Source organism: Neodiprion fabricii, chromosome 6 (assembly GCF_021155785.1).
Source record: "Neodiprion fabricii isolate iyNeoFabr1 chromosome 6, iyNeoFabr1.1, whole genome shotgun sequence".
Classification (NCBI taxonomy): domain Eukaryota; kingdom Metazoa; phylum Arthropoda; class Insecta; order Hymenoptera; family Diprionidae; genus Neodiprion; species Neodiprion fabricii.
In genome coordinates, this window is record NC_060244.1 from 5,590,891 (window position 1) to 5,617,477 (window position 26,587).

Below are 26,587 nucleotides of genomic sequence, written 5' to 3' on the forward strand. Positions count from 1 at the left end.
AATAAATTTTCGAATGAATCAGTATTCAGAAACACATTTGTGATTATTTAGTCATCATGGAAACAAACAATTGCAGAAAACAAATTTTTGACTTTTGTTTCTCCATGGGGGAAGATTTATTCTTTTACGTTTCAGACTGCCGCAAAATTCCCTCAATTCCCTAGCTGTTTTGTAAATTTTCTGACTTCCCAGTTTTCACTGACTAGTGGTCACCATGTTGCCAGATCTTCTCATGAGGAAAACTTGAAATTTGTCAATTATATTTGTATATTAACCTTTATTATTTGCATTATCAATCATACTACAAGGTATAAGCACCAATTTTGGAATCATACCGGGTGGAGCTATGAATTGTTGGGTATTTTGTGTCGAAGTTTGTCCCGAGTACTTTACTTCAGCTTCGGTAACAAGCTTACAAATTTCCATTTTTATATCAGCTTGAGCTTTGGCAGGTAATTTTTTCACAGTCTCTGCCATACTATCAAAGAAAAGTTCAATGCTACTCTTACCCTCTGGGGCTAAATAAACCTGATCAATATTAGGCTCTGTCAATTTCACGTCATTAGCATTTTTGGTCGGACTAACAGGAGATGGTAGCACTGTTGAGCTCCTCAAAAAAATAGGTCCAGTAGTCGTACCATTAGCACTCGTCGATGGTATGATTAAATTTCCAGTATTTTGGTTAGAATTCTTTAGAATACTATAGGTATTAGATATATCCATCGTAGGTTGGTGTTCGTACTTAGCTCTCTTCGGCCTTATTTTCCTAAACTTCGACTCTATCTGGTGAATGGGGGTGGTCACAATAACTTGCTGCATTTCGTTATTATTTGCAATTTGTTCGAACGAATTACTATCTTCAAGCACTTCGATCTTTTGATCCTCGCTCTCATCTAATATAGGATCTGCAGTCGTTTCTTCTAGGACTTCTAAATATTCCGTGAAATCGTCATCAGTTCTATCTTCTAATTGCTCCAAAAGTCCTTCTGTATTATTATCCCCAGCATTTATATCCTGTATGTACTCCTCAGAAAGTTCAACACATTGTGGCTGATAATCTGATTCATAACTACCAGAATAGGAAAAAATTCATTGACCAAATTTTAAATGAAATTTAAATAATAATAAAACTGCAAAAAAATAAGTTATATTATCTTACGGAAACTTGAGGAAACTTAAATGATCCTCAAATACCCATTTCTTCCGTCTGATTCCTTTTTCAGTCTTGTTTTTGTACTTTAATATGCGGCAATAGGTATCCCTCAAATTTTTCCAACGAAGTCGAACCCAACCAGCTAAAATTTCAACCAGGATGTGAAATAAATGTAATAAAGAGCATGTCTCGATGATTAAATCAATCTTACGATCCAGGCCTAGCTCCAGCGCTATTCGTTTCCAAACTTTCTGTCTAAATTCTTGTAACTTAATTGCGCCACCTTTGACTTCAGAAATATAGAGAACTGGATGTTGTTGTATTGCCTCAATTATTTTGAGGGATATTTTGTGAGCATCTGGGGGCATTGAGGGCATGGTCAACATTTGTACGTTGTGTTAATTCTCCTTTTAATTTTTTTCAATTCGTCTGGGAAATAATAAAAATATAAATATCAACTGGATGTAACTACAGGTTATTGCTAAACACCCACTTTGAAAAACAAATCATTTTGTTTAATTTAAACTCAGTAGAAACTGTTTTAATATGTTATGTTACTTTGTGTCATTTAAAGTACTGTGAAATGTGATAACTGAACGAATCATAATATAAAATGTTGATATGTCGTTTGACGTTTCAAAGAAAAATACATTGGAGCAAAATAACGTTTGGAAGTAAAATTTGAAATAGTCACCTGAATCTGCGAAAATCGCAAGTCGCTAGAAATGAGGGCTCGTCAACCCAACGACTGGTAACGAATGATAACGACAACGACGACAATCGTGGTCTCAAACTACAGTCGCCATTGCGTGTGCTTCTTTCTGTCGCTTACCGGAAGCAGCGACCATATATATATAGACACTAAAAGCTGCGAGAGATCGCGCTGTTTAATAAATATCAAGGGGGCCTAATTTTTTAATCATAATTTAGCCATTTCATATTGAAGAACATAATTTTGAATTCAAAATATGCTTGGGGAGTACCGAAAAAGTTTTCTGTTCAAGCACTGAACATAATGTCCAACGTATACGTCAGAAAACCAACATGAAAAGTTGACGGATCAGCGTCGTGCTCGTGGTCGTGCTGCTGAAAAATACACTTTTGTCCAGAATGATTGCCAGGAAGGTGCAAGTTCGAGAGCGAGACCAGATGTTTCGGAAAATGTGAAGTATCAAGTCCACGCGGTCAAAGTAGATGACGTTAAAGGTCAAAATGTTAACGTAATTGAACGTTGAAAATTAACAACTATTTCGCAACTTCACAATTATTTATGCATACTGCAGTAAAAAATAAAGTATCCTTCGCTTAAATCGCATTTTTGATGTTGAGAACATCGGGCACGATAAATTAGATCTCTAGTTGTTGCACGATTGATATGCAGAAAGTGAAATAGATATACAAAGGGCATATGATTTTCGAAGAAAAAGCGTAACAGGTATCATGATGATCGTCAGATATATTACCAATTAGTGTTTTGAATATTAGCCATTAGAGATTTACAGAATTTCTTTCGGAGAAAACTGCACTGAGTAGTTGTATCTACAACACCCACCAGTGTAAATAAATTTCGTCAATCGGTAGAAGGTCGCACAATAAATTGCTTACAATAAACTCACCAGTCGCCTGAATTCTGCATGATGTGAGTCCGCTTTTCCTTGGGATGCAAGCAGCTATGCCAGCTTATCTCCATGGCACGATTCACGTGTAACTCAACACTTAACACAGGCTTTAACACTGGCGGGGCCTCTGGTCAACTTCGACGTTGGAGTATATATCTCCAAATATCGAATGCCACGTGTCTCAAATGTGAAAAGGGGTTTCACAGCCCCATTCTATACGCAATTCTGAACAAAATTACGCCAACACGTTTTTATTTGACGCAGAAATTAAGAAAAATGTCATCGAGTGTTGTTGTTCAGAATTGCATATAGAATGGGGCTGTTAAGTTATTTTTCACGTTTGAGTTATGTGGGCTTCAATATTTGGAGATATATACGCAACGTCGAAATTGACCAAGGGCATCCATTAAGTAAAATCACTTGAAGAAAAATGATGTCCTTTGTTTGTCCGCGTGAAACAAATAAACGTTGATGCACAAACTAAACAGACGGTAAAGTTTGTACATTATTTCGATAGAGAGATTCGATATCCACATATGATTTATTGTAATTTTAAACATTATGAAATGAGTAATCATTTTACGACTGTTATTTTAAATTGCAAACACGAAATATTAGGTCACAAATAGTACGATATTTTCAAACGTAATCTTCACAATAGTATCAATGCCGAGAAAACCGAAATACACTAAAACAATCGCTAAATCACTTCAAACATGAACGAAACAAATGATTAGCGACGATTGGATTACGAAAGTAATTAATTGAATATTTAGCGTAACGTACTGAACTTATCAATAATACCTGACTTCTCGTGCTTGAGTGATAATTATTTTTATTTATAACGGTTTAGTTTGCTGATCATATAAATATTTATAGATATATCGGATTAATCACAACACACGTAACGATGCAACACTACACAATTGCCGAGCGCGTCGGAATTCGGAAGAATCACGTTCTAACTTGTCAACAGTCTGAAGATAACTGCAAATAATTGAAGGCGTCGCTTACATTTACGACTCGAGCGCCGCAGCGGTGATCGATACAACTAGCGTAAGTTCGGTTTCTCGTGTTGTTGTTTTTGGGTTCGTGTCGTGTTGTTCGTCCTCGCAGCAGACGAACCACGAGCCTTTACATAACCGTAATTTACGTACATAACTTTATTTATTAAAGTTTTTGGCTCAACACACTCGACCATGTCGGTGAAGGTACCACTCAACTTGGTTTCCCACCCTCGCCGTGTCGCCAGTCTGTATAAAAACGCCCTTCGCACTCTGGAAAGTTGGATTTGGATAAGACATGTTTATCGGTAAAATTCATCCTTCGATCAAATTTCTGACATTCACCGACAGAGCTTGATTGTTGTACTAATAAAATTGCACCGCATAGTTGTATGATTATTTATTAACGAACCAAGGTTCGACCAAGTGGGAGCCTTTGCAATCCTGAACATTATTTTAATTTGCTCTAGTTCCTTTAAATTGGAAGCGGTTGCTAATGCATTGATAATTTTGCCCCGTTTCCAAGTCACAACTGAACAACAGCCTTCAAAATAACTCCTTATTCATTGTTCTTCTGTCAGATATAACGCAATTTTGCTGAGGCAACGTTTTGAGAAGAATAAAGACATAAAGGATCTAAGAATTGCAAAACAACTGGTTATCGATGGCGAGAAAGAATTATTCCTTAATCAACATTACCTTCCGAGGAAATTTGCTAACTCTCCAGGAGGTGTAGCATATGAAAGAGAAGTTGTGTTACCTGATTGGATTGTTGATTACTGGCACCCATCTGAGAAAGCCAGGTACCCTCACTACTTTGCTCGCAGAGAACAGCGTAAGAAAGAATACATCGAATGGTACAACAAGCAATATCCAGATGTGAAAGAAAATTCATCTTCAGGCCACTAAAAATTTCACGACAATTACTTGTCAGCATGAATCATAGATTGAAGATAGTTGATTGTAAAATATGAAAATATCATGTATCGAATATGGTTTAATGAATACAATTCTTATTACTCACGCTTTTCCTTGTTGTCATTTTTCCTTTGATGTATTTGACGATGTTAAAATCGTCTTGAGTATACATTGAAGTTTAATTTTATCAGAGATAAACAGAGGAAGTTGACGTTTTATGGCTCATTTATAGCTTCATCAATTCTCTAAGCTTTTGGCATGCCGTTGAGTACTGAAACTTACAGAATAATTTGATTCTGTATCTCGATCAGATATATCAAATATTTTTTCAATGTCAAGAATGACAGGCAAACCTGAGTTTGTAGCTTTTTGATGAAGAATTGTTACATATAACATTAATTGCAAACATTATATTGACAGTATGTGAAATGCTACATTTACCATTTATCCTTCAGTGATAATGTGAGCACTGTACGGTGCTTTCAGTTGGGTTTTACTAGTATTAGTAGATTTTGTAAATGTAGAAATTGATTTTCATTAAATCTTGAATACACGTTACAGAAAGTGAATCGTTCTCAGTGAGTTCGATTTCATTCGTAAAGGTACTTTCAAATAGCAATGTATGCACAGTAGGAACCTTCAATATTCGGAGATACTATGAAGGTAATACTAGCAGCTATAAAACACTCAACTTGTTGTTATAACTAACATATTCAGTAAGGTTTAATAAAATTTTGATTACGAGAATTGATTCCGTTATTTTAATAATAACAGCAAGTTTGGTTATTAACTATGGTTTCAGCTTCATTAAAATACTCAAAGAGGATTTATCGAACTCAGTTTGAATAGCGGAAGTTATAACCACTTGTGATTGATACAAAGGAACATACACTGCTGGAATGATGATGCAATGCGTATGTTTGTTCTTTGTCTACTGATTACTTGATCGCGTCAGTATTTAATTAATTATTCAATTCATTTATTACATCGCCGGTTTAATTCCTTTACACAGTTCTTTATTTATCTTCTCATGATCGTACCAAACGTTGAAACATTTAAACTAAGTAATTACAAATAATAAAAATAAAAAGCCTCTTGCAAGATTTTCACCCTCCTAAACGTTCAGCTAATAAACTTGATTCGTATATATTTATAAAATACAAGATCGAGGCTTGCACAGGGTCCACTATTATACTTTTATGTACTTAGGTATTCTTAATCGGCTGTTTTGTAATACTGACCCAGCCTTTTTAACTTCGTTCCATTTAAATAATTACAAAATTTTTTCCTTGCAACTTCTACGTCTTGTCATATATACTATAATACAGAAACCTTACTTCAGTTTTCTTAGACGTTGGAATCTACAACTTCCAAAAATGTACACAGTGGTTGTTGTGTAACGTCGTTAGTGAAATACAGATATTATTTACAAGTATGTATACGTTTATATTTTTCATTTTAATCTCATAACCGCGAGTTAGTTTTTTTCCGTCAACGAGAGCTTGCCATTACTAAATAAATTATTTAAATGCAATACAAGCTACAGGGAATAAGAATTTCATGTATATAAAATTTTGTAGCCTGGACATAGAATAGCTGATTACATAGATTCGTTAGATAAAACCAAAGAAGTTGGTGACGCAGTTAAGTATTTCAAGAAGTATGATACAAACTTTGTTTGCTGTAAATCGCGGCAGAAGGTAAATAATATTCAAATTCGTTACTCAGTTCTTTTGTTTTGTACATGTATGCATAAAATATCCTGTTTCTTGCGCATCATTTAGCTCCTCGTTGAAAAAAAATTATCTTCAAATGAGAACCAATAACAAGTGGTATCGCTTACATTCACATACATTGGGTCAATTGAATTCTATGATCTAATAATAGATCGGAAGCAAGTACTAGAAAAAAAATTATAGGCATAAATTTAATAATCGAGTCAATTCTTGCAAGATCTATGAAATTATTTCTTTCACTTACTCGGTGGTAATGTTCAGCCCCAAGGAAGGCGAGTTAAACAAGAAGTACACATCATTTATATCTATTCGTAAATGTAATAGAAACCATTGCTCAACGAGGATGAAATGTGATTATTTGCACAGCAATGTGAAAGTTTCAATCGTATTTCTAGACTTTACATTTAATTTGAATTGTAAATAATATTAGGTATGTATGTTAGGATGTATATAACAGAGCTGCCATCAACGTGGTCATAATCCTTAAAACGAATAAGTTGGACAATGTGAATGCTATGGATAACATTTAATACAATGTTTTGATGTATAGAAGTGAAGTGATAATTAATGTAAGTAATTTGATGTAGCGATTGAAATATTTTGTTCTACCGACGAATTCACTTGCGCACAGGTTTTCTTGCCTTAATAACTTTCAGTATAAGATTATTCATTAACAAAACAAGAGAGACAATAATATAGCCATGTGATTGCAATATGCAATCATAAGCAAAAATAATAGATTCCTAACAAATACATTGAATAAAAAGTTCTTTACATTCTAAATTCTTTACGACTTATGAAAAAAAAACATACTTCGTACGATGATGATAATAATGATTACAATTAACTATAACGTCCATAAAGTATTTTCTTCACCAATTTTTTCATTTTTTTTTTCTTTTTTTTGTACACGTTTACTAAAAACATCTTTTCCGTTTGTTGAGAAAATAAATATTAATATTAAATCTGAAATATTATCTTGTTCGTTATCACTGTTCTGGATCACCTAACTGCTGTCTTCATTTCACGTCACTAGTTTCAGTTTTTTATTTATTTAAATCTCGTTTTTTTTCTTATTTTTGTTCTATTTTCTAAAGCGGCAATGATTTTTGCCTATTAAGTTTATAGGCCTCTTTTCTACGCAGAACATCCATACGTGTTATTTGTTCAGATTTGCACATAAGTCCACTTGCTTTATGCTTTGTTTCAAAGATTATGTCCTAATGCTTCGTCACAAATTCAAGCCGTTACTTTCCACATCTGTAGTCACATCTTTTTCTAACCTTACACCAGACTTTGTGATCTTGAATCCAATGCCACTCATGAATTCGAGAATTTTAGAGGCCTGGTTCAAAAGGTCACCTGTGACTACTGCTGCTCTGATCGTTCATGTCATATAACACTTGTGCTATTGTTCTGGATGATTCAACATTGCTTAGCGCTACTCCTGCCAGATGAGGTTCGTATGCCCTGAGATGCCTGTAATTCAATTACATTCACTAATGAGCCACAATTGTTCCTTCTTTTTCAAGTTGTTTGTCATTGAATATTGCACCAAATGAATGAAAAAATGTACGATAAATTTTTTTCAATTATCTCTTACCTTCTTCCATGTGCGGAGTAAATGACTAGGTTTCTGAGAATCAAAGCTGCCGTCAGCCGAATACTTTTGGTCACTGGGCCTTCGTTGTCATCCTGTAACGAAGAAATTACCAATGTCAAACAAAGTGAAGAATTTGTGCTCGAAGATAGTAACAAAAGATGAACTATTTTAACACAAATTAATAAACGAATACATTATAAATAAAAAATGTACAAGAAAATGGATGTGATAACTCATCGTACACGGATGGTAATTTTCTCATGCTTGTGAAAAGTGAATACTTACGGATTTTCCGATACAGACACGCAAATTGCAAAATGTAGTGATGCAATTCGCTTAAATTAAATGACTGAATCACATGGCTTGGAAATATTTTTATACGAGGATAAGCATGATATTGAACGTGTTCAACACCAAATAATACAGACAGGAAGGAAAAATTATTGAGGGGGCTAAATTTGAACAAGATTCATAGACAAAAAAAATGAATGTATTACTGCTAAATTAGTTACACGAGGCATGCCACAGATGGTGAACTAATAATGTACATCAAAGTAGAATTATCTGCATTAAACCAAACCTTGTGTTGTATATACATTGAAAACCATGACTTCAAAAATAATCGCAAAATCGGATACATGGATTTTAACGAGTTTTTGATTGGCTGATTTAGTTCTTTGTTTCTTTACTTTCAGATGGATAAATATTCATAAAAAAAAATATATTATTCGTTTCGATTTCATATTCGCTTTTGATCAACTTTGCCTATCAAATTATTTTACAGACACACTTGATTGTATTGGAAGGTAAGGCAATAATAAGCTATGAACGGTCCCATATTAGCAATAAAAAAAAAAAAAAAATTACATCCCATTGTTTTCATTGTTTTTGAACTCACTTATGGTTATTGACAATAGTAAGTTTGGAACATGTGTTGAAAAAAAATATATGTTACAACAATTCTAGCTACAAAATTAAAAGAAAATCAGAAGAGAATGAAAAGAAAATGAAAACCATGCCAGAGTAGGATATTTGGGTAGTATTGAATAAAATGAAGAAAGAGATAATAAACACTCGGCGGAAGATAAAGGTGTCAAGCGTAAAAGTTAGCTGGTGCAGCACACAAGGGCTGTGGCTGTGGCATGGCTCCTTTCTGATTCTGAACTCGTGTTTACCTGTTCCGGTGGAGGATTTTGCCCTGGTCTGGGAGAAGAAGTGCTCGAAGTGGCTGCAGCGGGCTTGGATGGCCTCTGCTGCTTCGCCAAGGGGAACAAGAAAATTAGTTAGGTTCACAGTAAAGACGCAGTAAAAGAATTGTACAGATTCAAAGATGTTTGGGATATCGCAGGAATACGTTTTTTGCGAGGGTATCAATTTAGTTGGGAAATTATATATATATATTCATTTCATCCTGAGATTTCGCATTTGAAGCAACTTGACTTTGCATCGTCTTAAAAATTATTAAACAAAAACTCCAGCTTACATTTGTAAACATATCTTACTTTTACCGTTCACACTCTGAGCTTTCGTTCATTTCAAGTAATTAGTTAATAGTGCTGTTGTTAATTCAATATACCAGATGAATCGACCAGAGTGCCAGAAATTTTCATAAAACAAATTCATACTAAGCCTAACGTCAATTTGCAAGAAGCTTGACATGTTGTGAAGAATTTAGCAAATAAAAAATCTGTCATATTTGAAATTTTTTCAGTTGTATATAACTGTACTTAACAAATAACACCACAAGCAGTGAGCTGTTTAGAGGATTCATTTGGCATGAAATGAACCACTGCATCCTTAACATATTCGGTAAAACAAAGACTAACATACCATTAACTCCTTGGGATTGACAAATTCCAGGGCATGCCTTTTGATCGCATGAAATGCGGCATTGGGTGCATAGCCAGGATGGTGTGGTGTCGCTGGTGTTGATGTTGATATTTCAGTTTTACCAGTCGCAGTCAATTGCTTTCTTCTTAGTGCCATAGCCTGTTGTCAAAAGATAAACAGGAATAGAGTAGAAAAAAAAAAAAAAGAAGAGTATATGTCGTATTACACTTTGCTGAAAAATAGCGTTATATCACCTCTGAGTTGCAGTGTCTGTCATACAGATGAGTCATCAGAGAAAATCTACGTCTCTTCAATCCATCACAGCTAGCCCAAAGACACAAAATCTCTTCACCTCCAATTGGACAATGCGCTTCGCATACGTGAAGGTAAACTTCATGGGCCGTTTTGAATTGCCTAATAAAATAAACGATCAAGATTTGCTTAGAGAATTTTGTCAAACTCGAAAAGAAAACTTGGCAAAGTAATTAATCACACCATTACCTTAAACAACCTCGCCATTCGCACAAAAAAGCATTAGGATCAATTTTGATTGTGATGGTCTTAGTTTCGACGGGATGTTGACTCGTCGAAGGTTTAGAATCCGTTTCGGTTGATGTTGAGGAGTTCGTAGTCTTCGTTATCTTGAGAGATTGCTTAACAGCAAGCCCATGAGTGGCAGCTGCCTGATGCGGTGTAGTGGGTCTGGTTGGCGGAGGGGTGGATGCAGGTGTGGGGGTAACCACTCTCGACGGTACGCTAGTAGTTATCGATCCTTGCTGAGCTACGGCTGGAATAGCTACTGTTACCGCGTTCGTATTCGCCTGAGCAACGGAGCTATTTACTATAATGGAAGCTTGAGGGATTGTTGCCGAAGTCGGCACCAAAGGCGGAGGGATATTACTCAAGGCTGGGCTCTGCAAAATTGGTCTTGGGACCTGTGTCACGACAACTTGTTGCCCTTGCGGTGTAACTGCAACCATTTTCTGCGAACTTGGTTGGGCTGCAGACTGTGGTTGTAAAATAATTATAGTTTTTGCGCCAGTTCCTTGTTGCTGCGTCGTTTGAGCCACTAAGACTGTTTGGGCCTGTCCTTGAACCAGAGCAGTCTGAGACTGGGCGAGTACATAATTTTGTCCAGGAACACCTCCAGAAACAACATACTGTAACTGACCTCCTGCTCCTTGTTGCAAAAGGACTTGGGGCTGTTGAGGTTGTCTCCCTTTAACTGTGTTCGTTGGAATGATGACTTGATTATTTGACTGAATAGCTTGTTGGACGACTATTTGCCTAGGTGCAGCTACGATCAGCTGTTGTTGATGGTGTTGATGCTGATGTTGTTGGTGATGGTGTTGCTGCTGCTGTTGTGGTGTTTGCGTTTGAGTTTGTGTTTGCATTTGTGTTTGCATTTGTGTTTGCACTTGCGTTTGCACTTGTGTTTGCACTTGTGTTTGAACTTGTGTTTGAGTTTGCTGGAGTTGCTGATGTAGCGGTTGTTGTTGTTCAGATTGGTTTAACAACACTTGTGGCTCTTCTTTTATAACTGGTTCGTCTTTCACTAGGATTGCATGATCATCTACTAGGTCAATTTCGTCTTCAATGCAGTCTGCAGCTAGCGCAGCATACAGGTTTGCGGCCGTTGAGGATACAGTTGCTTTTTCACTATCTTTGTCATCATCTGGTTCTTCTGATTTCAGGCTTGAAACTGTAGATTCAACGGTTTTCAAATCAACACCAGGTTCTGGAGATCTCGTACCATTGGAATATTTAGGTTTCTTTGATTCAATTTCATCTGGCTCACTGGCTGATCTCTTTATACCCCTTGGTGCTTCGATAAGCGTTTCTTCAGACCCTTCCGTTTGCAATACGTCATTTTCGTCTACTTCGGTTTTTACTTTCACGTCCGTTGGAGATTCTTTCAACACTTTTTCAATATGATTTTCTACAAGGTCCATTCCCTTCTCGTTTATCGAATTTTTCCCTAAAACGCCGTTCATAATTGGTTCTTTGTCAACTTTTCTCTCCAATAGATCTGCCAGCATCATACTTTGCAGAGGTTTGTCTTTGGAGCTTACGCTTGATGAATCTTTCGAAGATCCATCCTCTTGGGCATCGATATCCAAGTTACTGGGTGCACCATTCAAAAGGATACCCTCAAAACTAGTCAATGAGTTCTCTTCCTCAGCGCCAACACCAGAACAATCCCTACTTCCACCAATTCCGCTACTAGATGCGAGCGAATTATTAGTAGAATCTGAGTCTTCTGCTAATGATGTACAGATAGTTCGATGATTAGTTTTATTTCCTCCACTCAATGGAACTAGAGGAGGTGGCCGACAGACTTTAACTGTGGAGGATATGTGATTTTCCGTTGGATTCGAAATCACTGTCGTTGACGTTACCACTTGATTGATGTTCTCAGAGTCATTTACGTCAGCCTGTAACAATACGTTAAACAATTAACATGCGAGAAATGGTTCAACAATAATTGACTCGCAGAAACGACGAAAAACTGAACGTGATAATAATTTTGAGTTAGAGAGATGTTCAATGATTAGATAAAATCAGTCAACTACTCAATTAGTCAATCAATCGAATAATATGTTGCAATATATACAGTCATGTGTACCTTGTCACAATTGTTGGGGATGATAACCTTAGCTCCATTAATCCTTTGGAATTTTTTTGCAGGAGTGGCAGCAGTAGTAGATTTCAGCTTATTACTTGAGATTATTTTAGGTGAAGCTACTGCTGGTGTAGCGGTAGGCGCTGCAGGCTGAATGACTCCTGTCAATTGAGCCTGAAGTAGTCGTTGTTGTTGCTGACGCTGGGCAACCTACATGAAAAATATGTTAGTATACGCTGTGAAGCACTAATCAGTTATAGCTTTATAAATATTTTTTCAACACTGGAGTCCATAACGAATAAAAGTGAAAAATTGAAGGAAGAAAAAAAAAAAAAAATTAAAACAAACAAGGCAATGGCTGGAAGTTCAACTTGAGAATGAGGTATTCTGTACGAATTTTTTATTGTTTTGTCAAACTTTAATCTTACACTTATTCATAGTTTTTTGCCATAGATTGTTGAAAAAACATCTATTGAATTGAATATTTCCAGAGTGTATACAGAAACCAGAAAAAAAACCTGGGTTTTCCCCAAATTTCCCAATGAAAAATATATTTTTTTCAGGATACCCTGACATGTACTATTGGTATTACTTTGCATATCGAAGAAAGTAACAAAACTTTCATATATTTTTATAACACCGTACTTTAGTCTTCATGAATGTTGTTTATAGCTTTCGAAATATGAAATTCTATCAATGAAATCTGAGACCGCAGCAATGTGTGTGAGAGCTTTTCATTACCATGTTTAGGATTCCCGGGTATATTAATAATTTGAATATCTAAAATATATTAGAACCTCTACTTGGTATATAATGGTATAAGGACGTATGCGCCATTATACGACCTTTTATCGCACCTACAGATAAAAAAGCGTATTTTTCCCCCTTCGTATTCACATAGAAAAAGTGAGGATACATTCAAAAACGTCGAAATTGACAAATGGATCAGTTAATGGTAAAATGTTGTAAGTTCTGTCGATTGTGTTCTTTCATCAGGAACCTTACTAAAAATAATCACGTTCTCTAATGATGTTAGGTCGCATGTGCCCACATACGACCTTGTACCGTTACGTTCGATATTTTTTAACAAAATAAAAAAGTTTAAACCTTCTTCCCGAAACTGATAAATCTTCATGTTAGGAAGGTTTTTGCGTCCTGCACGAAAAAAATACAAAAATGGCGGATGTGACCTTATATCATTTATAAATGTGTTGAGTAAAAATATATTCTTGTGCCGAAAGGTTTTACCAACATTAAACATAAGACCGCCTTTTACTTTTATTCGTTTTTGTGGCTAATTTTAGTATAGATATGCGTTTTGAGTGCTTTTATGGAGAATTCCGCGAAAAGAAAATTATATCGCCTTTTATCATCAAATTTGCCTTTCTGGTGCACACGTCCTTAAACAATTTCACACGCGATATTATTATAGAATGTCAACTAGACAGAATGGGAAAAAATGTTCTCTAATAAATATGAATTATGCACTAATTGTGCAAAATTTATGTTATTACCCCGAAGTACCAGATAATTCCCGTGCTTTTTTCCCCGATTTTTTCCCTGCAGGAAAAATTCCCGTTTTTTCCGGTGCGTATACACCCTGATTTTAATACGTGCTTTGATTAGTACTGATCACTCAGTTATCAGTGCCTCTAAAAAATTTTAATAAATATCACTCTGTCAAACTACTAATCGTTAATATTTAAGGTTTTGTTTTAATATGGATGATGGGAATGTGGAAATGGTGGGTGGATGGATCAGTTCTCAGACAAGATAAATAACAAGAAGAAAAAACCATTCGAAATATTGCACAACACTACGTATTAAGCCCAACTACGAACAGAACGATTGCACAAATTAAATAATCAAAAACATAATTTGTAGAGCATACATCATTGTTGGCAACTATGATCTATCATTTGTATTGTTTCCACAATGATGTATTACTGTCACTGTTCAAATAATCAAATTATTCATAACAAACATAAAACACAACACAATTCCATGCTCATATCGCTCTGATTTTCACTTGAGCGAATAAATTTTAAATCGCAACGTTTCAACGAAAATTAATTTTCCAATAACTTTGCGGTAAACAAAAAAAAAAAAAAAAAAAAAAAACACAAAAAACTATGGGGTGGTAACTTACAGATACATGAACTTTTCAAGGGAGCTGGTGAAGGTAATTTTTTTATATCACAGTGTGTGATATCATGATAAAATAAGAGAAAGAATGAGACAACTGTAGATGTGTAAAATACTTCGAAATTGAAGAAAAATACAAAGAAATCGAGTTTGATGTCAATGTGATTGCGGGAACGTTCAGAGACATTATTATATGTGTCCCTCGAGTCAACTATTACAGGTTATATATATATATATGTATATCTTTCGATGTCACTTTAAATCTAAAATATGTCGATATGACTATAACTAACCTGTAATAGTTGACTCTATATACATATATATATTTCTCTTTAATCTATTTTGATGAGGTCAATTTCAACTTTCTAAATTCCTTGTTATTGTACAACAACAATACCTGGTTGCTGGTTATTAGCTGGTTGGCACTGATGCTGGATGCGATGCTAGTGGTAGTGTTTATTACGCAGGCAGAAGGGGCAGACACACAACTGGCAGCGGCACTGGGCATGCAGTCGCCGCTGATCGTTACCTTTGTAGCCAAGAGGCTTTTTATTATTGAACTTGAAGTTGCACCGCTTCGAGGATCGTCCTTCATCGCTACTTGAACTTGGGATTGGTGCTGTTGTTGCAACTGAGAACCACTGGCCAGCAGGGCTTGACTCAGGTGGGGGTGCGACACTGACACCTGATCCACACCAATCACAAACAATGCTCAACAATTCTAGCAATTACGGGTATACGGTACACTACGCTAAAATGCTACATCTAAACCTCAAGTTTCTTTCGGGATCTCTAGCATTGAACTTGAAATTAAATTCTGCTTATTTCTTTGACTCATTGAGGAGTTTAAATTTCATGAACGGTTTTAGTTCATTAAATGTAAATAAATATAGTTTAGATAATCTCAAGTTTTGATTTTCGTAGTGCACATTAAGCCTTCTAGTGTTGAAGACAAGACAAAGTGAAACATAATATGGTAGAAAACATTTACAGCAACCCAACACCCATAGTCCCACAGTAGTCGAAGCACAAGTTTTTTACAGCAACATAAATTGCGCTCCAGGATTTACACCGTTTCAGGGTTATACCGATAAACATAGGAGGTTTTTTCTACTTCACTTTTAGTACCGAGTACTTAAGGAAAATGTCCAAATCTTTTTTTTCTGCACAATTCCCTGATACCTGTTTTTGGTTAACTAACTCAGAATGACACACAATGGATGGAAAATGGATACCAGGTAGATAATTACGAGAAAAGATTCATCTGCAAGTTACGATACAAAAGTTGAAAAAACTAACTCGAGAGAATAGACGACCTGGGATTAGAAATTGTAGATTTGATTTTTTCTTTAGGCATAAGTAGGTTCGGTAGCAGATACGTAGTAGTTGTCATGAAGTTTTCTGATCCAAAGTATTTGGACTAAATAATCTCTATCCTATGAATTACGATAGATGAGAACCGAGGATACGAATGAGATATACAGAGCTAGGACTAGGACCCACCTGACTTTTGGAGTCAACCTTGGTGACTGGAATCTGGGGTTGATTGGGAATCGTAGAGGGTGGTTTTGGTGGGGCTGATAACTGCGCTTTGAGAATGGGAGACGCGGGGGCCGGGGTTCTCTGTGCACCAGTTATGGAATTTTCTAGGGCTGTGCTATCGGGAGCAGGACTTATGGTCTTGAGTGTTCGCTGTTGTGTGGGAAGCACCTTTACTGGAGTTGTGTTGGTCGCCTGGATCGGATGAATCACATTACTCGCTGGTAAGGTTTGGCTCGAAAAAGACACTGTCAGTGGTACGGAGCGAACTTTGATGCCTTCGTAGTACTGGGTTCCCGTTGACTCTCCCTTTATCGGATTTGGTCCAACGGTTCCGCCAAAAACGGATCTAAATCAACAGATAATTGAATTTTCATCGTTCACTCAATTACATTATACATTGAATTTCAATTATTGAGCAATTTCAAAGTTAGGATATTACCTAACACATCTGGGAAAATGAAGCGGCGCGATTACACCTCGTCTTCCAATCTTAGTACAGCATCCAAGGTACTTTTTATATAGTTCTTCCTGTTCAATTTTCACTCCCGTCGAGTGTTCGAATGTAGCCTTAAGCCAACTAAGGGCGAACTGCTCGTTTTCTTGAATAATTTGCTGGTGAGCGTGCTGCTGCTGTATCGTATTCGAGGCTTCTATCGCTTCTGAACAAAAATGAATAAAAACAAATTTGCATTTAATTCCTGACACTTAATAAAGCACTGACCACACACGGACTTTAATTTTCTTCATGCTAATACCCTTGTTCCATGCTGCCTAAAAACTATTTAAAGCACATCAAAATGGTCGCGAGTCCAACAAAAACTATTTCTCAGCAACCAAACAACCAAATAAATAACAGTCAGAAGAGCATTGTGTTTATAGAAATACTAACATTTATACATCTAATGCGGACAGATAGAAAATTGCTTACTATGCGAAGTTTGTTTGCTATTAACGCTAGCTGGAGTGGTGGGCCTCGAGGGAGCTGGACTAACAGGGGCTGTCGTGGCAGTGATTGTCGTCGGTACAGATGGTACGGATGAAGTTACAACCTGAACAGGTGCCGCTGGTGTTACAGCAGCGCTTTGTCCACTAACTGTTGCTGGAACCGTTATAGTCGATACCGTCTCCACGACTCTCATCAAAATGCAAGCTTTTGGTCCGTAGCTTTGCGCCTCCACTGTGACCAGAGCAACTAGTGTATCTATAGCCCCGCGTACCCGCGCGACGCTTGTACAAGGACGTTCACCCAAAGAAGTCAGCGCGTAGAGACACTCCAAAGTATAAACAAGCAAGGCAATGTCACTCAGAGCTAGAAACCTTAAAATTTACAACGTATGAAATTAGTGACGATAATTACGTACCTTGACAGTTTTCTGATTATTCGTTTTTTTTTTATCTCAAGCTTGATTACTTCAAACTAAAATTGGAGAAAGCCATTCAGCTGTTTCAAGAGTTTTCAGCTTTTTGAGATCATATGATTTACTTTCGCCGACGAGGTTGAATAAAAAAATGCAATTGTTCCAAATACATTAATTTACGAATGAATATTTTACGTTTCAGCACACTTAATGAAAAATCAAGCTTCAGATGAAAAGGTAAAAATAATAATGTATGAATCCAAGAATTAAATAGCATGGCCCAAAATAGTGCCAATGACTGGGTAGATAGAATGGGTTTACAAACTGTGATGTGAAAATTTCTCGAAGATATAATTTACCTGCATATTATTTCGTAGGCGCTATCGTCTAGGCCGAGAGTGATAATTTCTTCATTACTATCTTGCTGGCTGATTTTGTTCAGCACCTCAAGGCAGGATATGACAATAAATCTGTCAGGTGAGTCGATGCCTCGTGACACGCAGGACAACATGACATTGGTTATTCGATGACCAGCTTCTTTTAGTAGAATTTCATTAGCAACATTGCCTAACATGTCAAAACCAAGCTGATGCAGATTGCTCCACCTGGTACTGACGCATAGGAGTACAAATCTTAGGAAACATCTATTCCTCCCTAAAATCAATATGTTTTCGGGGGTAAAGCTCAAGTTCCTTAGAATGGAAGCTATCTGAAGTATGCGTTGGCCGTAAGGGTCCTGTGTCCCTAACGTTCGACCCACACAAAACAAGTCTTTGTCCTCCTCGTCAAACCTTATCGAATTCTGATTCTGATTCTGATTCTGATATCGACAACTTTCGCTCTCTTCCCTTTCGGTTTGCGCGGTATCCAACCGCGAGCATTCCGTTGGTACCTAAAGAACGAACGAACGAAGAATAAATATAAACACCGTTTAAGAGATCGAATCGGCAACAAATTCTTTCGTTACATACCTCATCGACTTCCATAGGCGTAACATTTTCCTCATTTTCCGCCTGTATGAGCTTGTTCTGTTTTTCTTTTTCAAGAATTTTCCGCCTCGAGAAAGTCTTTGGCGTATTGATGGCTTTTTTCATAAAGTCTCTCTCATCCGTCAGGTCCAGGACGTCTTGCGTATCGATAACATCGGACCAAAATGAGTTGATGGAGTAATTCCTGACCCGTGAATAGACTTCGATGAAAAGCTGTCGAGTGCCAGGAGAATCGAATACTCCAGCGTGTGCCAATAGTATATTAACAAGCCGTGGATACTTGTCAAGACGAAGCGAGTGTTTACCCTCGTTCGAAAGCAAGGTGCAAACATTTATCGCAAAATCTTGCTCGTTCGGTAGCGGCGAGAGCAGCGAAAGAGCAAGCTTGTCGTAGTTAGACGGCTTGTATAAGTTTGCCGAGAGACCGTTGTAATCCCGCAGGGATTCTGAAACACCACAAGAAACAACTGTGTATAAATTACATTTGGACAAATGAATAAAAATCAACAGATCACGAGGGCGAAAACAGAAATCCAAACCTATACTGATTCGTCTTCTTTAATTTCGCGTGATCAGACTCGTCCGTGACATTTTTTTTTTTTTCCAACTCTTCCCTCATTATACGTCAAACTTATAAGCAGAGTGGCGACAGAACGGGAATTGTTAGGAAATTGCGTAAATCGGGCAAAAGTCGGGGAATCAGGTTGTCCCAATTTTGTCTTTATTTTTTCCCTCAATCGTTTAAAAGTTCCCACTGTGCTTCGTAAATTCATTCAAACTTACTCAATACTGTTCAATTTTCACACCGCCTGTCTGCCTCCTCGTACAAAATGTAAGGTATCGCTAACCGTAAAATCTTTGTGGCAAAGAATCGTGGAATATACACTAAAATTTTTGGTGTGAAAAGTCAAGAAATCATACCTGTGCAGTTTACAAAACCTGTAGAATAAGCGTTATTTTACATAATTCGGTTTCACAGAAACATCAGAGACTTTATTTATTTTAACATCGTGTATAAATACGTGATATCTAAAACAATCCCTGAATAAGGTAGCTAAAACATAGTATTAAATTTCTACGGTTCGGGGTGAAAACTTGCAAGGTTCGAAATTTCGAACGGCCGATATATCGAAACATCGCGTGTTTGAAATCTTCGTCCCGCTTAATTTAGCAGGTTGAGTTATCAAAATCAAACGCAAGTACATATCAGCAGAATCACAACAATCGTTTATTGACACGAAGCTGAATCTAGCAGGCGTAGAATTAGCATCCCGACACATGTTTAAACTTTATGAAAATTGAAAAATGCACTCTCAGTTTTACCCTCATAATTCTGTAAAAATATCGCGAGTTCGGGGTAATTAAAAAAATGTAGATTTTCAATCTTCACTATCTTAATTCAACGTTTGCCTGTCAATTCCATTTCTTGCCCCTCGCGCGGCTTCGTATCTACAAACTTTATAGAGTGTGAATATCATAGGCGATCGGTTGCGGCAGGTCGAGGTGTGAAAAAACGTCGTTGGATAATCCATCCATTATACCTAGCGGAGAGAAAGAGAGAGAAGATATCTCGCCGCGACAACTCGGCGGTAAAACGTTCGCACGTAAGCATTTACTGCCTAAGCTACGTAGCTCCAGACGTCCGTCTCTATCCCCGATCTATGATCGTCTGCGGCAGTAGCAGCAGCGGCAGCAACAGCTTAGCTACAACTTGTACGTAGTCTCTCTGAGTCCCCCGCCGCGGCGGGCGCGACCCACGCGCTCAAAGTAGGTTGTCCTCGGTCAGGGTCAGACTTCTACGAATGGCTACGGAGGGGCGCGTAGCGTGGCTGGCTTCGCTGACAAGTGCAGTGCAGTCAGAGTCCGAGACTCGAGCGAGGACGAGGAGCGAAACTTTGAGCCTCTTGTTTCCCTGCAGTCCGAGACTGGACTCGATCCCGGCAGTTCGATGGAGATTTTTATCGACATTGACTAAGACGGTTATCAAAATCCTTCTCTGCACCCGCCCCGATCGACGGGTAACGCAGGCGGGTATGCCTCAAGGATCGATAGATCGATCGATTGATTGGGGCGAAACATGATCGAGGAGTATTACGGGAGACGCGACGGATCGGCATTTTACATACGAAGGCGCGCTTAACGAGCGACAAAGTTTTCAAACTACATTTCGGATCAGCGGCAACTCGGCACAACAACCGCAGACAAGATACTTGAGTATCTCGAATCAAGAGAAAACGCTTTTAATTACGTACGATTCCAAGCATAAGCGAAGGACACTTCTAGGCTTTTTAGCTCACCGCGCGTCGAGTATTTTATGTTCGATCTTGAGATGGTGATTTTTTTCATTTTACATCTCCTTTGAATTGCTTGTTTAGCTTTGTTAACACCGTCGGCATAAATTCACAAATACGCGTGTCGAACGCATGTGCGAATGTATTGCGCGCACCTGTATCAGAAATCGATGGAGCGAGTTTTGCATTTTGTTGGGTATAACATCGTGACGTTGCGATTTCGATATATTATACGAGTAATGCGATGCGTAAGTGCAGCGTGTACATACCTACAGCTGCATACACGCCTTGCCGTATGGACGTAACGCGTTATTGTAATAGGTATGACGAATGTATAAATATGAGAAATGCACGCGCGGTATGTGCATACATCACCTATACACGTGAACGAGAATGTTGTAGAAAATGTAAGGTAAACAGAAACACGAGACAGTTAGGTGCGAGTGCTGCTCGATATCCAGGCCATCGGGCAATAAGTAAAGCGGAAGCGCAAAATATGTCGGCGATTATTGAGATTTCGCAAATCTCTCGATAAGGATCGTCTAAAATAAAAGTAAGATAGAATACGATTGAAAATGAAAGGCTTAAAGTAATTATTTACTGGTGTTTGTAAAAACAAACTATAAGATTGCGAATCGTCTCAAATAGCTGCAATCTATGATCCAAAAGTTGCAGTCAAAAAAACAATAAAGATATTCCGTTGTATTCTCTTATCTGTTTATTCTGTAACGGTGTTTTAACAGCATTTTTCAAGTTTCCGCATCGTCATGAATTAGACTTGTTACAGGGACTACGTAATCGATTCCAGGACGAAGGAAAATCCCCGTAATCACAAGGACGCTAATCGAATTTTACTCAATTTCCTTAATTATTAAAACGATGTACATTTATATGCAAGTTGAGAAATAAGTATTAAAAAAAAAACCGCGTACACCGTGCACAGTAATTTTTTGATCAACAACCACACCGCATAGTACGTAATATGTCATTACAGCATAAAAGCGAGATAGTATGAAAAAGAAAGAGGGGGGGTTAAAAATCAGCAAATTCTACCGTGAAAATAGTCAACGTATGCAACTTTTTTCAATAAAAACAAAAATTAAATTGAAAAAACCAAAAAAAAAAAATTGACACAAACATGTACCAACGTGAGAAAATAATTGAAAATCTGAAAGCCGCAGGTCGAAACTGTGCGCGGTGATGACGTCAGAGTCGGGAATAAACGTCTTGTACATTACACGATGAAATAGCCCCATACGTGCAAAATGTATACACGCAGTGTATATACAGGGACCCCTATAATACGCAGACTGGTTAGAGATAGATGCTACCGGAGGCGGAGAGAGAGAGAGAGAGAGAGCGTATTGACGTATTGACGTTCGATAACGGGGCGTAGCGTCGATGATAACCGGCCGTTATACTGGCGGTTTCCACACAACTTGTTCGCGATACGCGAAACATAGCTATACACACACCTATATATATATATATATATATATATATATACGCGTATATAAGATACCGTATTATAACGAATACGACGTGACCGAGCATATAATATGTATTAAATATCGTATGGAATAATGGCTGATTATCTTCTTAACGCTGCGGGTTGTCGGTAAAAATAATTAATTACTTTGCATAATTGTTATATTGTCGACAATGTCCGTTGTACCTCGGGATCATCGAATGACACACACGCACGACCAGGATATCTCGTGAGTGGAATAGCTGCGTCGACGGGTGGGGATTCCCCAGGCCTCCCGGCAGCGAGCATCTCTGCAAACGCGTATTGATTCCGGGGACTCCCCACCGCGTCGTCGTCCGCGGAGGTGGTGGTGCTCCTTCACCACCGAACTGTGCTGAACCTGGCGTCGCATGGACAGCGTCGACTCGCAACAACGAAACGACTACAACCTGGTCTATCGGCAATCACGAATCTTTGTCATAGGCCATTCAAGTATTAGCTGACGCATTTTTTTTTTTTTTTTTTGCAAATTTTTGCAAATTTCTGCATCTCAGTCCTAGCGATAACGATTGGTAACATTTGTTTGTTTTGCTCATTGCTGTTCTTCAACGCTTTAGCTAACGATTATTGAAAAGTTTATTGGCAAATCGATTCGTTACCTGGTAATGGCGGAATTGTCATTTATCATTCATTCCTACGTTACTAAATATTAATTATTATCAATTATTGATACATGTTGACATATTCGGTAAAACATGAATTCATTATTTATAAGTGTTAAATACACGTTATAGATTGTATTTTTCTTCATGAATGCGTGGAATAAACGTTATATTCGCTGAGATATTATTATTGAACAATTAATGCGTCATTGATGCATCATATCGAAGAAAATTCTCTGACTTTCCTATGTTAGCTAACGCTTGCCTGGAATGCTTAATACTACTACTACTATAGAGTAACATTTGGCAAAGTGTCTCCGAATGACCTACCCCTGTTTAGCCTTAGCTAATACTCGAATGGCCTCGACTATCACACGATGAAACATCTGCAGGGATAATTGCGACGCCAATGTATGTCAGGAGGTTTGATTTTGTAAACTTATCGTACCTGTTGAAGGTGGTTCAATGATTTTTCATTTCAAATATTGCTTACCTTTTCTATAGTTTGTCTTCTTTTCTTTTATTTATTTTTATTTTTATTTTTTTATTTGCCGAAGGTAAGTACGATGTTATAAAACGGTTCGACTTAACCGTTACTTTATGATTACTGCGTTCATCGCTAGGCGTTCTTGAAACTTCTTTACCGCCGCTATAGGTACCCCAATTAGTACGAAGTCGTTTTACGAAACATTGTTATATCCAAAGACGTACGAAACCTCAATTTTACTTATACCATTGCTGAATATTTTCATTCTAGTAAATTTTCATCGACGTTGAATAGTTACGGATACGTAATTTACGCAGACGATTTGAATTAACAGTGGAATGTTGTTTTCCAGACCCGTTTTAAGAAACCTCGTCTACCTGGTTTACGTGCATAAAACTCAAATAAATACAAAAGTGCGTACATACGAGAAGTTAACCAAAGAATCATCGCATCGCAGTTTCAGAAGCTATGAAAATCAACCTACGCAGTTTAATTCGCTAAACACGAGTGTAATTTCGAATGCTTCAATCAAAGGTCGACCGAGTTTCATCCAATCCTGAAATTGCGAAACAACAAATTTTCCCCAGCAATGCGGTACAGTTTAGCAGTACGCTTCGTCGCCTCACCCAAGTTCCTTGCGAAATATCGTTCCACACGTATTAATCCAAAACGAACAAAAAAAAAAGAAAAGAAATTTCATCCCCGGTAGAACCAAATATCTTTATCCGCATTTCGCGAAGGAGGATATTTGCAATTTCCCGGGTATCAGAGCAGGGCGCAGCGCGCCGGCGTCGTCGAGGATCCGATAGGCCTACAACGAGAGCGCCCGGGATCGCAAAGTTGAACAACTTGAGCCGGTGAACATCGGGGAATGTCCGCCAGGCGCATGCGTGCCGAATATAGACCGAGCGAGCCGAGACGCGTTGCGTGTATTGTACTCGCACCTATGATACCTGACTTTGCGCGCATCGTGCGTAAGTGCATATCTACGTGACACGTAGAAATAATGCCGCGTCGAAAAACTACGATGTTATGGAAAATATCACTGTAAGACAAAAAGTAAAATGCTTTCAAGGAGAACATTTTTGGTTGATATTTTCACCTTGAGAAAACGATTCTAAATTCGGGAATTTCCTTGATACAGCTAAATATTACTGAATACGGTAAGGGAAAGCAAGTAGAGTCAATACTGGTATATTTTTTCTCAACAGGAATCTGACTGGTCTTAAACCCCCTCGCCCCTCTTGCGGTACATGCCCGGATTGGGATTCGAATAGGAGTAAGCGAACATCAACTTCACGTATATTCGTCACCAAAACCTGCAACCGATGTCACTTATAAAAATAAATCCATCGAAGTAGAAAATGCATGATACAAACCAAAAACTGTTCTCCTTGAAATCACTTTATTTCTTCGTCAAGACCGAAATTTTCCACACTAGTCTGACTTGGAATTTGAAAAACGTAGTTTTTCGACGAAACCCTGATATGCATCGAACGTACCTACATACACATCCATACGCAGAATATACCGATACGTGTGTATAACGTAGAGGATATTTTCCTAGCCACCCATACATCAGCGTACCGTAGGTATATCGTTTCGTAAGTTGCGATATGCTTAAATCGCTTTTCCCGTACGTATATCATGAACACATAGGCCGTACAAGGAGATAACACGCGACGCCCCTGCAACTATAGCGCATCTAATCCAGTTGCTTTGTAATACATACCGTCGAATAGATATTTTGTAATATATACGTATATCTATAACGTAGTGCTAGTAACGAGTTTAGGCGTGACTTTCAAGTAGATATATATAATATATACATATATTTATATACACACTAGAAGACAACCATTACATTGGACTATACATTTTTCTTCTTTTTTTTTTTCTTTGGCATTTCTTGAGAACAATGTAAAATAAGCCGCTGCGTATAACTTTACATGAATTAGAACGTGTGTTCAAACGGATTTGTAGGGAAACGTGATAAGCAGCAGCGTATAATGAGGTGAAGAAAACGTTAAACGTACATATATTAATAGCGTTATATCGAATATTTTGCGAACGAGCTATATTTTGCGGCGAACTTTTCGTCGTTAAATTTTTGGCACGCCAACGTCAAAGCATGTCAAGAATTTTAGTTGCGTTATATTTTGCACACGAGGATGGTATATACAATCCTTGTGCACGTGTTGGCGAAAACGAAATGGTAAGACGGAAGAAAAAAAAAAAAGCAAGTAAATAAATAAATTCAACACTCACCGGCAACGTTGTGCTGATGATGATTGTAGGTCAAAGGTACCGAGTGAAGCGCCCTCGCTGACCATTTCCGGTGTCTCGAGTCTTCATCCTCGTCGTCAGCCTGCTGCCCATCTTCACCGAGGAAGTGAACCTTTTCGTACCTGTCTAGGTATCTGAAAATATCGACATTTTAACATCATACGTACGTTACTATATGCGGTAAAAATAATACATCGTCGGTGTATAATTTCGTAAAATAAAACTATCTGTTCCTCTGGATGGTATTTTTTTTTTATTTGTTAATTTTTATTTTTAAGCAGTAATTACGTATTTTTCCTTCTCATTCTGCTTCCCCCTCCCAAATTACTTGAATTAAACCGAAACTTCAACATTCTTTGTATCACGTGTGTATAATATTTCATTTTTACGCTTTTATCGTTTACGCCGTCGACAATTTTCAGACGATAATAAAAAAAAAAAAATTCAACACGCAAGATTTTGATGATTTTCGTGTCTGTTTAATTGTCCGCGTGACAGTGATCTTTAAATCATCACCATTTTATTTTTTCTCTCCTTCTTTTCTCTATAATTCGATAATCAAACCAAACCGATACTCATCTTTTCCGTCTTACAGTTCACGTTCGAATTTCAAGTGTCCGGGTAGGAAGAAAAGCAAAAAAAAACAGTCAAAATCACCAAACCTACAGCGCAATCCGTACTTACATAAACGTTGTCACGCAAACAAAACGATAAACCATAATACAAGGAAACAATGTATCAACGCAAGAAGAATAGATGATAAAAATATGCTGAGTGAAAAATGACTGCGGGAAATTACAAAAATCGCTGTAAACTTGCAATGCACGTGGTAAGACAAGTTTCGAGAAGTTACAAGACGAGATTTGTTAAATT

General features: G+C 37.6%; 3 protein-coding genes across 11 annotated transcripts in view; 1 reads left to right on the forward strand and 2 right to left on the reverse strand.

The window, feature by feature from the left end:
- Positions 1–257: 257 nt before the first annotated feature.
- LOC124184248 lies at positions 258–2,000 on the reverse strand. 2 transcript variants are annotated; one of them, XM_046573764.1, is made up of 4 exons: positions 1,848–2,000; positions 1,365–1,582; positions 1,160–1,295; positions 258–1,069 (listed from the first exon to the last, which is right to left on the reverse strand). In XM_046573764.1, exons 2-4 carry the CDS (start codon positions 1,537–1,539, stop codon positions 271–273), a joined length of 1,110 nt encoding a protein of 369 aa, XP_046429720.1. In that variant the 5' UTR covers positions 1,540–1,582; positions 1,848–2,000; the 3' UTR covers positions 258–270. The 2 variants fall into 2 exon arrangements, with proteins under 2 accessions (XP_046429720.1, XP_046429721.1); XM_046573765.1 differs by lacking the exon at positions 1,848–2,000 and adding an exon at positions 1,647–1,834.
- A 1,854-nt stretch (positions 2,001–3,854) lies between these two features.
- Positions 3,855–4,799, forward strand: LOC124184261 (NADH dehydrogenase [ubiquinone] 1 beta subcomplex subunit 9). The gene is made up of 2 exons (XM_046573785.1): positions 3,855–4,084; positions 4,358–4,799. Exons 1-2 carry the CDS (start codon positions 3,972–3,974, stop codon positions 4,683–4,685), a joined length of 441 nt encoding a protein of 146 aa, XP_046429741.1. The 5' UTR covers positions 3,855–3,971; the 3' UTR covers positions 4,686–4,799.
- A 275-nt stretch (positions 4,800–5,074) lies between these two features.
- The window catches only part of LOC124184234 (AT-rich interactive domain-containing protein 2), a 39,807-nt gene continuing 18,294 nt past the window's right edge, over positions 5,075–26,587 (reverse strand). The window contains exons 4-17 of one of the 8 annotated variants that reach the window (XM_046573710.1): positions 25,697–25,848; positions 18,503–18,966; positions 17,891–18,423; positions 17,102–17,490; positions 16,613–16,832; positions 16,342–16,519; positions 15,029–15,316; positions 12,490–12,696; positions 10,365–12,298; positions 10,118–10,277; positions 9,864–10,022; positions 9,209–9,289; positions 8,034–8,125; positions 5,075–7,909 (exon numbers count right to left, since the gene is read on the reverse strand). In XM_046573710.1, the coding sequence (XP_046429666.1) occupies positions 7,789–7,909; positions 8,034–8,125; positions 9,209–9,289; positions 9,864–10,022; positions 10,118–10,277; positions 10,365–12,298; positions 12,490–12,696; positions 15,029–15,316; positions 16,342–16,519; positions 16,613–16,832; positions 17,102–17,490; positions 17,891–18,423; positions 18,503–18,966; positions 25,697–25,848 (4,978 nt within the window). In that variant the 3' untranslated portion in view covers positions 5,075–7,788. Of the gene's footprint in view, positions 7,910–8,033; positions 8,126–9,208; positions 9,290–9,863; positions 10,023–10,117; positions 10,278–10,364; positions 12,299–12,489; positions 12,697–15,028; positions 15,317–16,134; positions 16,520–16,612; positions 16,833–17,101; positions 17,491–17,890; positions 18,424–18,502; positions 18,967–25,696; positions 25,849–26,587 lie in introns of all 8 variants that reach the window. The other 7 variants (XM_046573709.1, XM_046573707.1, XM_046573706.1 and 4 more) reach the window with 7 other exon arrangements.